This window comes from Balaenoptera physalus (genome assembly GCF_965194825.1).
Source record: "Balaenoptera physalus genome assembly, chromosome: 10".
NCBI lineage: Eukaryota > Metazoa > Chordata > Mammalia > Artiodactyla > Balaenopteridae > Balaenoptera > Balaenoptera physalus.
Genome location: NC_138889.1, coordinates 5930780 through 5944770, shown reverse-complemented (window position 1 = coordinate 5944770; position 13991 = coordinate 5930780). Strand labels below are relative to the sequence as shown.

The 13991-nt window shown below is 36.4% G+C and overlaps 1 protein-coding gene and 1 long non-coding RNA gene across 12 annotated transcripts in view; one reads left to right on the top strand and one right to left on the bottom strand.

Moving 5' to 3' along the window:
- Positions 1-13991, bottom strand: part of ARHGAP32 (Rho GTPase activating protein 32) — a 278046-nt gene that overhangs the window by 123036 nt on the left and 141019 nt on the right. For 8 of the 11 annotated variants that reach the window (XM_082476188.1, XM_082476189.1, XM_082476190.1 and 5 more), the window contains 3 exons: positions 8509-8600; positions 7924-7965; positions 7461-7545 (listed from right to left, as the gene is read on the bottom strand). In XM_082476188.1, the coding sequence (XP_082332314.1) occupies positions 7461-7545; positions 7924-7965; positions 8509-8600 (219 nt within the window). Of the gene's footprint in view, positions 1-7460; positions 7546-7923; positions 7966-8508; positions 8601-13991 lie in introns of those variants that run through there. The other 3 variants (XM_082476185.1, XM_082476182.1, XM_082476183.1) reach the window with 2 other exon arrangements.
- LOC309667636 overlaps positions 1-13991 on the top strand; it is a 101970-nt gene that overhangs the window by 35981 nt on the left and 51998 nt on the right. The window lies entirely within an intron of this gene.

Sequence of the window (13991 nt, the reverse complement as noted above, 5' to 3'; positions counted from 1 at the left end):
GTACACTTGCTCTGAGAAGACAACATTTGATCAAGTATTTAAAAGAGGGAAGGTAGCAAGTTATGTGAATATCCAGGGAGAAGAACTTTCCAAGTAGAGGAAACAGAGAGTCCAGTGGTCCTGAGGAGGGAGCCTGTACACTGGAGGGAGAGCAGAGGCAACTGTGGCCAGAATTCTAAGTCTTAGGGGAGGAGGAGTAAGAGATGAGGTCAAAGAGGATAGAGGTAGAGCTTGTAATCCATGCAGGGAATTTCAAAGAATTTGACTTTTACTCTGAAAAACAGGAGAAATAATTGGAGGGTTCTGAAAAAGTGACATGATCTGACTTAACATTTGAAAAGAATCATTCTTGCTGTTATGCCAACTATATAAGACTACTGAAATAATCCCCCTGAAAGGACAACAGCTAACCTAAGGTGACAGCTGAGACAGGCAGGGGTGGCCAGATCCTGGATATATTTTAAAGACAGAGCCAAGAGTTTTGCTGATGGACTGGATGTGAGGAGTAACAAAAGGAAAGAAATCCAAGACGACTCCAAGGTTTGGCTGGTCAGGAACTGGAAAGATATAGAGTTGCTATTCATCACGTTGGGGAACACAGCAGGAGGAGCAGGTCTGAGAGGGGACTGTTCTAAGTATGCTAAATTTAAGGGGCTATTAGTCATCCAAGTGAAGATGCAGAGAAGTCCGCTAGAGACACAATGCCACAATTCAAAGGAGAAACCATTAAAATTTCCTTTGTATGTTATATGGTAATGATACTACTCGCCCAAATTAACCCTTACATCTAAATTATTTTATAAGCAATTGTGTCTCTCAGTCTAAATAAAATTGAGAATCAGAATTTATAACATATAGGATTAAGAATAATTATTTTCATTTTATAACTGAAAGCCTTAAAGTTAAATATAATACTGTCAGATTTTAAAAATTTAGTGGACAGTGACATTTTCTAGGATACAATGGCCTATTGAAACTATAAATTCTCAATATCTGAGGAAGAGAAAGAGCTATAAATATGAGCACAAGAAATCCGTTAAGTCTAAGAGAAATTCCTCAGATCAGAGTAAAAAAAAAAAAAAAAAGAAGGTATGCAACTGCAGAATGTCCCACAACTGGGACATATTAATAGGCAACAACTGAGTCAGTCAACTGACAGTATGAATACCTATGAGGATGAGGATATAACAGAGCTACCGAGCTTAAGGCTGATGACGTCTTCCAAACACATTTTACTAAGTTTTCCTACTTATTTTCTCCACAGCACGTACTGTCAATCCTATATTAAAAACAAGTAAGGATTCTGAGAAGGAGGATTCTGGGAAGATGGTGGAGTCGGAAGCATCAGGAATCTCCCACCTAGACAGTAATTGCACTGGCAGAATCTGATGCAATTGTTCTGTAACTCTGGAGTCTACTGAAGGCTTGGGACTTCCAGGTGAAGGCTTGGAGGATACACTGCAGAGAATTTTGGTCCATCTCAGCTCTTAGCACAGTGGCAGCTCCCCATCCCCAGCCCCTCGGCACATGCCGCATACACTCAAGGAGCAGCCTGCATGCAGCTTGTGAGAGCCAGGGTGGGCAAAAAGGAGCCTGCCCCATAAATAAGAAGGACCTGGGCTCTGATGGCTGCTCCTGATAGCAGAGGTGCAAACAGGCAGACAGTCACGTTGTTACACCCCCCATATTGTTGCAAGCCCCTCCCCCACTAGCTGAAGCAACTTCCAAAGAATTTAAAGGCCCATGCCCTTTCCCCTCCTTAATTTTTCTTCTTCCCCTTTGGGGAGCCAGACATTATAGACTAGGACATTCCAAACCAACTGCATACATGGGGAAGATGCCCAGGGACACGTGCAGGCTCAGGAAATACCTGAGGAGACCTTAAGTTTAAACCTCAGGCTAGTCCTTGGCACAGAGTGAGGCTACAACAATTAAAAATAAAATAAAATAAACAAAAACAAAAAACAGCAAACCTCAGGGAAGGGGCAAAAATCAGATTTCCGAAGTTAGTTACTACTACCACGTTCAAATGTCTGAATCAACAAAAAACCATAAGGTACACAAAGAAATAAAAAACTATAGCCCATCCAAAGGAAAAAAATAAATCAACAGAAACAACCATAAAAAAAAAGTGATAGTAGATCTACTAGGAAAAGACTTTAAGATAACTTTTTTAAGATGCCCTCCAAAACTAAAGGACAATGTAGAAAAAGTAAAGAAAATGACATATGAACAAAATGGAAATATCAACAAAAAGACAAGTTTCTAAAAAGAAATTCTGCACCTGAAAGTACAATAACAACAATGAATATTTCACAAGAGGGACTTAAGGGCAAATTTGAGTAATCAGAAGAAAGAATCAGTGAATGTGAAGATATGACAATGGAAATTACTGAGTCTGAGGAACAGGAAAAAAAAAAAAAAGAGTGAAGAAAAGTGAACAGAGCCTACAGGACCTCTGGGGCACCATCCCATACACACGGTAGGAATCTCAGAATGAAACAGAGAGACAAAGGACAGAGAGAATATTTGAAGAAATACTTCCTGAAAACTTCCAAAATTTGATTGAAGATATGAATATAAATAGCCAAGAAGCTCAACAAACTCCAAGTAAGATGAACTTCAAGAAACCCACACAAGACACGTTATAATCAAACTTTCAAAATCCAAATACAATGAAAGAATCTTAAAAGTAGCAAGGGAGAAGCAACTAGTCACATACAAGGGATCTTCAATGAGATTATCAGATTTCTTATCAGAAACTTTGGAGGCCAGAAGGTAGTGGGGCAACAAATTCAAACTGCTAAAAGAATAAAACTGTCAACCAAGAATACATATCCAGCAAACCACCCTTCAAAAGTGAGAGATAAAATAAGACATTCCCAAATAAACAAAAGCTGAGGAAGTTCATTAATATTAGGCTTATTTTGCAAAAGATGCTCAAGGGAGTCCTGCAAGTTGAAATGAAATGATGCTTGATAATAACTAGAAAACATACAAACAAATAAAGACCTCAGTAAAGGTAAATACATGGGCAACTATAAAAGCTGGGATTGTGTAACAACGCTTTGTAACCAGTTTTTGTTTTCTACATGACTTAAGAAACTAATACTTTTTTAAAATTATAAGTCTAAAAGCAAGTATTGGAAATTTAGTTTGTAACCCCACATTTTGTTTTTGACATAATTTAAGAGACTAATGTATTTAAAAGAATTACTAGTTTATGTTTTAGGGACACACAACGTAAAAAGATGTAATTATATGACATCAACAACTGAAAGGTATGGGGACCAAGCTGTAAAGGAGCAGAGCTTTTGTATATCATTGAAGTTAAGCTGGTATAATTAGAGTGTTATAACTTTGGATGTTAAATGTAACCCCCATGATACCCACAAAGGAAATACCTATAGATAGACACAAAAGGAAATGAGAAAGGAATTGAAACATTTCACTACCAAAAAATTAACTAAAAGCAAGAGGACTAATGCAATAAATGAGGGACAAGAAATCTATAATACATAGAGAAAACAAATAGCAAAATGACAGAAGTAATTCTTCCTAATCAGCAATTACACTAGATGAAATGGATTAAACTCTCCAATCAAAAGACAAAGATGGACACAATGGATTAAAAAAAAAAAGTGATCCAACTATATGCTGTCTAAAAGAAGACTCACTTTAGATTAAAAGACACAAACAGGTTATATAAAAAGAATTCCTAAAACTCAACAACAACAAAAACTAAACAACCCAATTCAAAAATGGGGAAAGGACTTCAATAGACATTTCTCCAAAGAAGATATACAAACGGACAATAAGTACAAGAAAAGATGCTGAACATCACTAATCATTAGGGAAATGAAAACCTTATTATACTCATTAGTTTGACAAAAATGTTCAAACGTTATATCATCTATATGTTCATCCAGAACCTTGTCTCCTACAAGTGTTTGGTTCCAAGTATCCAATGGCGCATCACGCATATCTCTATTGCCCCATCACGCCATGGACCATCCATGCTCTCTTTACTATTGGACACAGAGTCATTAGTGTCTTTAATCAGACTGGAGAACCAGGAATCAAGGGGGTGAAAATGGGAGTGGTACCACTCAGTGTTACTCATAGTGACTCACTAGCAAAATTAGTGTTTCCTGTCTCCATGACTATATGCTCTACTGGCCTAGTAGTCTTAGTTCCAAGGGGAGGAATGTTTCCACCAGAAAACACAACAATGATTCCAGTGATGTGGAAGTTAAGAATGCTGTTCAGCCACTTTGGGCTCCTCATGCCTCTAGATCAACAGGAAAAGAAGGGCATTATGGTACTGGCTGGTATGACTGATCCTGATCCTGACTACCAGGGGGAAACTGAACAGCTACTTCACAATGGAGGTAATGCAGAGTATGTCTGGAATATATGGGATCCCTTAGGGTGTCCTTAGTATCACCATGCCCCATCATTAAACTCAATGGAAAATAACAAAAACCCAGTTCTGGCAGGACTATTAATGGCCAGACCCAGAATGAAGGTTTGGGTTGCCTCACCAGGTAAAGAACCACAACCAGCCGAGGTTCTTGCTGAGGGCAGAGGGAAATACAGAATTAGTAGTGGATGAAGGTAACTGTAACACCACCTACAACCATATGACTGTTTACAGAATCAAGAACTATACTTGCCATGAGCATTTCCTCCTTATTTTGTTATCAATATGTTCCTGTGTGTGTGCGCATGCATGCACGTGTAACAAATATCTTTGTTTTCTTCCCTCTCTTTATCACCTTATATAATGTAAGATTTATATCATGGTATTTAAGTATTTTTAACTTTACATCACAGTATTTTAGTTATGGGTTATCAAGAAGAGTAAACATTACCCAAGGACTTTGCATCCTCCTCTAGGAAAAGGGTTAATGTTTTTGGTTGTATGAAAAATAGTTGATGGTGCTAGGCAGAAGTATGACTTTGTTATTGTCTTTATTTGGCGATAAGTATGGTTTAAGGGGTGCCGAGTTGAGAAGGGGCAGACTGTGATGGTTAATCTCATGTGTCAGCTTTTGGGCAAACATGATTCTGAATGGTACTCTTATTTTTTAGATGAGATTAACATTAATTCAGTAGACCCTGAGTAAAGCAGATGACCCTCCATAGTGGAGAGGGAGAGGCAGAGGGAGAAAAGAAGATTACCCTCCCATCAGTTGCAGGTCTTAATAGAAAAAAAGACGGACCTCCCCTGTAGAAGAGGGAACGCTATCAGCAGAGTGCCCTTGGACTCAAACTGCAACAGCAACTCCTCCCTTGGTCTTCAGCCCGCTCTGGAGATTCAGGACTTACTAAAGCTCCACAACCACATGAGCCAATTCCTTAAAATCTAAGTATCTATCTATCTCTCCCTCTCTCTCTTCACACACACACACACACACACACACACGCACACAAATTCGTTCTGTTTCACTACAGAACTCTGACTAACATAGCTAATCACACTTTCAAATAATAATAAAATTGGACTCCCTTTAAAAAAGACTGGTGGGTATCACAGTGTTAAAATACTGAGATACTGTACCACCCATGATCCATGCAACTACAGGGGCAATGCTTTGCACAGGAGAAGGCCATCAGGACTCACCTCCAGTGCTATGGTTTATATCTACTCTGACTGGTTGTCACACTAAGGGTTCAAAATTTTTAACAGCACTCCTTTTCACACTATACATAAATATCAATTACAAGTAACTTGAATGTTAAAGTCAAAACTATGAAACTTTTAGAAAAAAAATAGGACAATATCTTCGTAACTTCAGAGCAGGGAAGGGCATCTTAAATATGACAGAAAAACTACAAATCAGAAGATCTGTACAAACATACAACTACATAAAATAAAGAATAAAATAGTCAATGCCTGAACACTAAAAGCAGAATAAAGAGAGTGAAAGAAACATACCACAGGGTGAGAGAAAGTGTTTTTAGTTCACATACAAAAACAATAAAGGACTAGATGCAACATGAAAGGACTAAGATCCAAAATATGTAAAGCATTCCCATGAATGAATAAGAAAAATACAAGCAAATCTTTAAAACAAAATGAGCAAAAGGCTTGATCTAGAGTTTAAAAAAATAGGAATCTCAAATGCCCAATAAACATTTGAAGAGCTGAGCAACCATATCAGAAATCAGGAGACTGCAAATCAAAATGCAGTGAGAATCACATCCCCATCAGATTGGTAAAAATTAACAAGTATCAAACAACCAAGAGTTGGCAAGGATGTGGAACAACTACTCTCGTTTACTGCTTATGGGAGTATAAATTTGTAAACCACTTTAAAAAGTAGTTGGCATTTGTACATCAGGATTCACGTAGAACAATGTTCACTGAGATGTTGTTTAAAACAGCCAAAAACTGACAATAACCCAAATTTCAAAAAAATAAAAGAATCAATAAATTACTTGTGACATATGCACACTATGGATTAATACACAGCTGTGAACAAACTGAACAAACTATGAGTACATACATCTGCAAGGATAAATTTCACAATGTTAAATGAAAGAAGCAAGAAGGAATACATTCAATAATGAAGCCCAAACTGGTTTGATATTTCAATTTACCCCCAAGAACCCCTGATCCTTCTAACCTTGTTCTACTATTTTACCATAACTCTTATCTTCTTGGCCGTCTTCTATGCGCTTTAAGAATGGGTCTTTGATTTTGGTTGTTGTTGTTCACTAATATAGCCAAAGCACCTAAAACAGCGCCTTGTACATAGTACTTGTTCAGTAAGTATTTGCTTAACAAATCAGAATAATTACAATTATGTTAAGTTCAAAAAGGTAAACCTTAATGCCATATTGATTAGGAATGCATATAAGAGAGTAAAACTATTTTTAAAATGTAAGGTCATGAATATTACAAAAGTCATGGTATAAGTGACCTCTCGGGTAGGGAAGGCAAATGAAACACAAGAGGGACACAGGAAATTTCTATCTCTTAACCTAGGCTTTAAAATGTACATAAATATGTATATAAAATATATTATGTGTTTTATATACATGTATATACATAATATACTTTATAATAAGAAAAATATTGAAAAAAAACTCCATTAGCACTTCTCTCCCTAACTCCTACTCCACCTTCACCCCAACTCTGATTTATCCATCACCACTATGACCCAACACAAGAGTCAGGTAACGACTAAAATAGTTCATGCTGTCAAACAGTGGCAAACTCTGTCTAGGAATCTGATAGAAATTCTGAAATGTATACAGATTCTTTTACACTGTTTCCACTTGAAACAGGAGTTATCAGGTGTCAAATATTAGTCAATAGAAGAGAAAAAAGTCTTCACATCAACCAATAAGACATCAATAGAAAAAACTACTTCTAAGTGTCACCTATCAGATACACAGATAAAGATATAAGTATGTCTTGATTCAGTATGCAGGAAATATCTCGAATATACCTGTATGCTGCCAAACTCAACGTTCTCATAATGGAAATGTGCACATTCAGCCATCTTCGGAAAGTGACCTTTAGTGAAGGGTAACCTGAAGTACATGAAATAAATGAGATACAAGATACTGGAACAGTCAAAACTACTAAACTTAAGGGGGAAATAAAACAGGTTGAAGAGCTCATGCAACAAGCAAAACTATTTAATAAGCACATGCACATGAGCACATATATCCACACATACCTTTTCAGAAATACACAGGATCAAATGGAAATTACATTCAGTGCACAAGTCAAAACCAAAAGAATAAAATAAAGTAAAATAAAAAGCATCACTATAGTACTCTTCTAATCTTGACCCACGTCAATGGCCCTAGAAAAACTAGGCTTTCAGTGAATGTTACGGAAACTGTCAACAGCCTGCTCTAAGCAGAAGCAGCATTCCCACCACAATATACAAAACCAGATTTTACCTGTGAATGTTGTCACAGCCCATCAGTCCTGGATTGGTGGGTCTGTATACAGAATGAACATTTTTATCCTTGTCTTTCCTCTACTTAGAATAAAAACATAGCTATCTAACCCTTCACCAGGTGAAAAGAGTTTTTCTGTCTAAAACTGAAACGGATACCTTCAGATACTTCACTTAATAGTCAAATACTGGCATCCATCTCAGGCTTTCTCAAAGGCATAGCTGAGAAACAGCAATTTCATAACTGAAATACCAAAAGTGATTTTTCCAAATGACTGAGAGCATGTATTAAAGGTACCAAAAAAGACATACTTGGATTGTTCCTATTGAACAAATGCAACCTAATACACAATAACATAAAAGTTGTTATAAGAACAAAATTAAAGTGTATTTTTAGATAAGCAGATAATCCTCAGACCTATTCTGCTAATAGTTGAGTGATAATTAAAGGCTTAAAAGTATAATTTAATGTATGGACAGTAAGAGCTCATTTAGTAAGAAATCTGGATAAAAGTTTTAACAGAACTAAAGAACTGATTTCCATTTATAGAAATTCACTTAAAACCCGCTGTAAAATTATACTTACTTTTTCACATGTTTAACCTTCATACTGGCTGTACTGCCACATGTCTTAAGACTAAGGTCTCCAGGAATCTCTGGAATGTCTGCTCCTCTTGCCTTAAAAAAATAAAGACAAAAGATTTATGACTATCCCTTTATTATGAATAGATTTAAAAAAGCAGATTATAGTTCATTTCAATGGTTCTGCTGACTCCACACCAAAAGAAATACATACAGATTTAATAATCTCTTCTTAAAATTATAACTTACTTGACTTTTAATTGTTAAGAATAAGGAAAAATATTCACCTAAAAATATTTAACTTTACTGTAAAAGGAAAAAATTTTTTGTTAAACTAAGAATTTTCATTCTCTTATAATCGAATTTTGAAATCAATTATTATATTATGTGCCTCAGCACAAACTGAAATCTCCCCCAAGAGTTGTTGGAACAAAATAACCGTGGTTACAATGATTAATAAAAGTTTAAATGGTATATGTGAACATAATTAGGAGATCACAACATACATTTCTCACACTAAAATTTGAAAGTACCATCTATGTAATACCTCCAAATTACTTCTTACTCTGCCAGTTTTCATAGTAGTGATTTTATAACTTTAGTGAAACATTCACCTGCATCATTTTAACAACAGAAACTGGAAAATGAAAAAGTTCTTCACACTCTGGAGAAAGCAAACAGCAAATCCAAATATCTATATTAAAAAACAAAGTTATGCTATACAATCTATGACTTGTAACAGAAAAAATTAGTATAGCCAATGTCACATAATGCAATAGAGGAGAATAATGCGGGTTGAGCATTTAAACTGAGTTAAGAGGAGATCCACAAAGAAGATGCGGTAAATATATACAGTGGAATATTACTCAGCCATAAAAAAAAGAACGATATCTTGCCTTTTGTAACAACATGGATGGACCCTAAGGGCATTATGTTAAGTGAAATTAAGTCAGAAAAAGACAAATACTGTATGATCTCACCTATATATGGAATCTAAAATCAAATCAATACGAAAAAAACCCAAGCTCATAGATACAGAGAACAGACTGGTGATTGCCAGAGGTAGGGGTGGTGGATAGGTGAAAAAGGTGAAGAGGTCAAAACATACAAACTTCTAGCAATAAAATAAATAAGTCATGGGGATTTAATGTACAGCACGATGACTATAATTAATAATACTGTATTGCACATCTGAAAATTACAAAGAGAGTAGATCTTAAAAGTGCTCATCACAGGACTTCCCTGGTGATTCAGTGGTTAAGCCTCCATGTTTCCAAAGTAGGGGGCATGGATTTGATCCCTAGTTGGGGAACTAAGATCCCAAATGCCGTGTGGTGTGGCCAAAAAAAATGTGTTTTTAATTTTTAAAAAAAAGTACTCATCACAAGAAAAAAAAAAAAATTTGTAACTATGTATGGTGACAGATGTTAATTAGACTTACTGTTGTGATCATTTCACAATGTATACAAATATCAAATCATTATATTGTGTACCAGAAACTAATAAAGTATTACACATCAATTATACCTCAATAAAATAAAAAAGAGAAAAAATTCACAACATCAGTTCAATTTTTTAAAATGTTTTCTTATTAAAAAAAAAAGAGCCAAGGAGGACCTTCAAGATGGTGGAGGAATAAGACGGGGAGATCACCTTGCTCCCCACAAATACATCAAAAATACATCTAGATGCAGAACAACTCCTACAATACACCTACTGAATGCTGGCAGAAGACCTCAGACTTCCCCAAAGGGTGTTGGTGCTCTGGCTGGGTGTCAGGCCTGAACCGCTGAGGTGGGAGAGCCGAGTTCAGGACACTGGACCACCACAGACCTCCCGGCCCCACATAATATCAATCAGTGAGAGCTCTCCCAGAGACCTCCGTCTCAACACTGAGACCCAGCTCCACTCAACGACCAGCAAGCTCCAGTGCTGGACACCCCATGCCAAACAACTAGCAAGACAGGAACACAACCCCACCCATTAGCAGAGAGGCAGCCTAAAATCATAAGAAGTTCACAGACACCCCAAAACACACCACCAAACAAGGTCCTGCCCACCAGAAAGACAAGATCCAGCCTCATCCACAGGACACTGGCAGACACCATTCCCCTCCACCAGGAAGCCTACACTACCCACTGAACCAACCTTACCCACTGGGGGCAGACACCAAAAACAATGGGAACTATGAACCTGCAGCCTGCGAAAAGGAGACCCCAAACACAGTAAGTTAAGCAAAATGAGAAGACAGAAAAATACGCAGCAGATGAAGCAGCAAGGTAAAAACCCACCAGACCAAAAAACTGAAGAGGAAATAGGCAGTCTACTTGAAAAAGAATTCAGAGTAATGATAGTAAAGATGATCCAAAATCTTGGAAATAGAATGGAGAAAATACAAGAAACGTTTAACAAGGACCTAGAAGAACTAAAGAGCAAACAAACAGTGATGAACAACACAATAAATGAAATTAAAAATTCTCTAGAAGGAATCAATAGCAGAATGACTGAGGCAGAAGAACGGATAAGTGACCTGGAAGATAAAAGAGTGGAAATAACTACCGCAGAGCACAATAAAGAAAAAAGACTGAAAAGAATTGAGGACAGTCTCAGAGACATCTGGGACAACATAAACGCACCAACATTTGAATTATAGGGGTCCCAGAAGAAGAAGAGAAAGAGAAAGGGACTGAGAAAATATTGAAGAGATTTATAGTTGAAAACTTCCCTAATATAGGAAAGGAAATAGTCAATCAAGTCCAGGATGCACAGAGAGTCCCATACAGGAGAAATCCAAGGAGAAACATGCCAAGACACATATTAATCAAACTATCAGAAATTAAATACAAAGAAAATATATTAAAAGCAACAAGGGAAAAGCAACAAATAACATACAAGGGAATCCCCATAAGGTTAACAGCTGATCTTTCAGCAGAAACTCTGCAAGCCAGAAGGGAGTGGCAGGACATATTTAAAGTGATGAAAGGGAAAAACCTACAACCAAGATTACTCTACCCAGCAAGGATCTCATTCAGATTCGACAGAGAAATTAAACAATTAAAACCTTTAAAGACAAGCAAAAGCTAAGAGAATTCAGCACCACCAAACCAGCTTTACAACAAATGCTAAAGGAACTTCTCCAGGCAGGAAACACAAGAGAAGGAAAAGACCTACAATAACAAACCCAAAACAATTAAGAAAATGGTAATAGGAACATACATATCAATAATTACCTTAAATGTAAATGGATTAAATGCTCCAATCAAAAGACAGACTGGCTGAATGGATACAAAACAAGCCCCATGTATATGCTGCTATGAGAGACCCACTTCAGACCTAGGGACACATACAGACTGAAAGTGAGGGGATGGAAAAGGATATTTCATGCAAACAGAAATTAAAAGAAAGCTGCAGTAGCAATTCTCATATCAGACAAAATAGACTTTAAAATAAAGGCTACTACAAGAGACAAAGAAGGAGACTACCTAATGCTCAAGGGATCAATCCAAGAAGAAGATATAACAACTGTAAATATTTATGCACCCAACAGAGGAGCCCTCAATACATAAGGCAAATGTTAACAGCCATAAAAAGGGAAATCAACAGGAACACAATCATAGTAGGGGACTTTAACACCACACTTTCACCAATGGACAGATCAACCAAAATGAAAATAAATAAGGAAACACAAGCTTTAAATGATACATTAAACAAGATGGACTTAATTGATATTTATAGGACATTCCATACAAAAACAACACAATACACTTTCTTCTCAAGTGCTCATGGAACATTCTCCAGGACAGATAATATCTTGGGTCACAAATCAAGCCTTGGTAAATTTAAGAAAATTGAAATCATATCAAGTATCTTTTCTGACCACAACACTATGAGACTAGATATCAATTACAGGAAAAAATCTGTAAAAAATACATACACATGGAGGCTAAAAAATACACTACTAAGTAACCAAGAGATCACTGAAGAAATCAAAGAGGAAATCAAAAAATACCTAGAAACAAATGACAATGAAAACATGATGACCCAAAACCTATGGGATGCAGCAAAAGCAGTTCTAAGAGGGAAATTTATAAATACAATCCTACCTCAAGAAACAAGAAACTTCTCAAATGAACAACCTAACCTTACACCTAAAGCAATTAGACAAAGAAGAACAAAAAAACCCAAAAGTTAGCAGAAGGAAACAAATCATAAAAATCAGATCAGAAATAAATGAAAAAGAAATGAAGGACGCAATAGCAAAGATCAATAAAACTAAAAGCTGGTTCTTTGAGAAGATAAACAAAATTGATAAATCATTAGCCAGACTCATCAAGAAAAAAGGGAAAAGACTCAAAACAACAGAATTAGAAATGAAAAAGGAGAAATAACAACTGACACTGCAGCAATACAAAAGATCATGAGAGATTACTACAAGCACCTATATGCTAATAAAATGGACAACATGGAAGAGATGGACAAATTCTTAGAAAAGCATGTTCTGAGACTGAACCAGGAAGAAATAGAAAATACAAACACACCAATCACAAGCACTGAAATTGAAACTGTGATTAAAAATCTTCCAACAAACAAAAGCCCAGGACCAGATGGCTTCACAGGTGAATTCTATCAAACATTTAGAGAAGAGCTAACACCTATCCTTCTCAAACTCTCCCAAAACATAGCAGAGGGAGGAACACTCCAAAACTCATTCTATGAGGCCACCATCACCCTGATACCAAAACCAGACTAAGATATCACAAAAAAAGAAAACTATAGGCCAGTATCACTGATGAACATAAATGCAAAAATCCTCAACAAAATGTTAGCAAACAGAGTCCAGCAGCACATTAAAAGGATCATACACTATGATCAAGTGGGGTTTATCCCAGGAGTGCAAGGATTCTTCAATATACGCAAATCAATCAATGTGATACACCATATTAACAACTTGAAGGATAAAAACCTTATGATCATCTCAACAGATGCAGAAAAAGCTTTTGACAAAATTCAACACCCATTTATGATAAAGACCCTCCAGAAAGTAGGCATAGAGGGAACTAACCTCAACATAATAAAGGCCATATATGACAAACCCACAGCAAACATCATTCTCAATGGTGAAAAACTGAAACCATTTCCACTAAGATCAGGAACAAGGCAAGGTTGCCCATTCTCACCACTATTATTCAACATAGCTTTGGAAGTTTTAGCCACTGCAATTAGAGACGAAAAAGAAATAAAAGGAATCCAAACTGGAAAAGAAGTAAAACTGTCACTGTTTGCAGATGACATGATACTATATATAGAAAATCCTAAAGATGCTACCAGAAAACTACTAGAGCTAATCAATGAATTTGGTAAAGTTGCAGGATACAAAATTATTGCACAGAAATCTCTTGCATTCCTATACGTTAATGATGAAATATCTGAAAGAGAAATTAAGGAAACATTCCCATTTACCATGGCAACAAAAAGAATAAAATACCT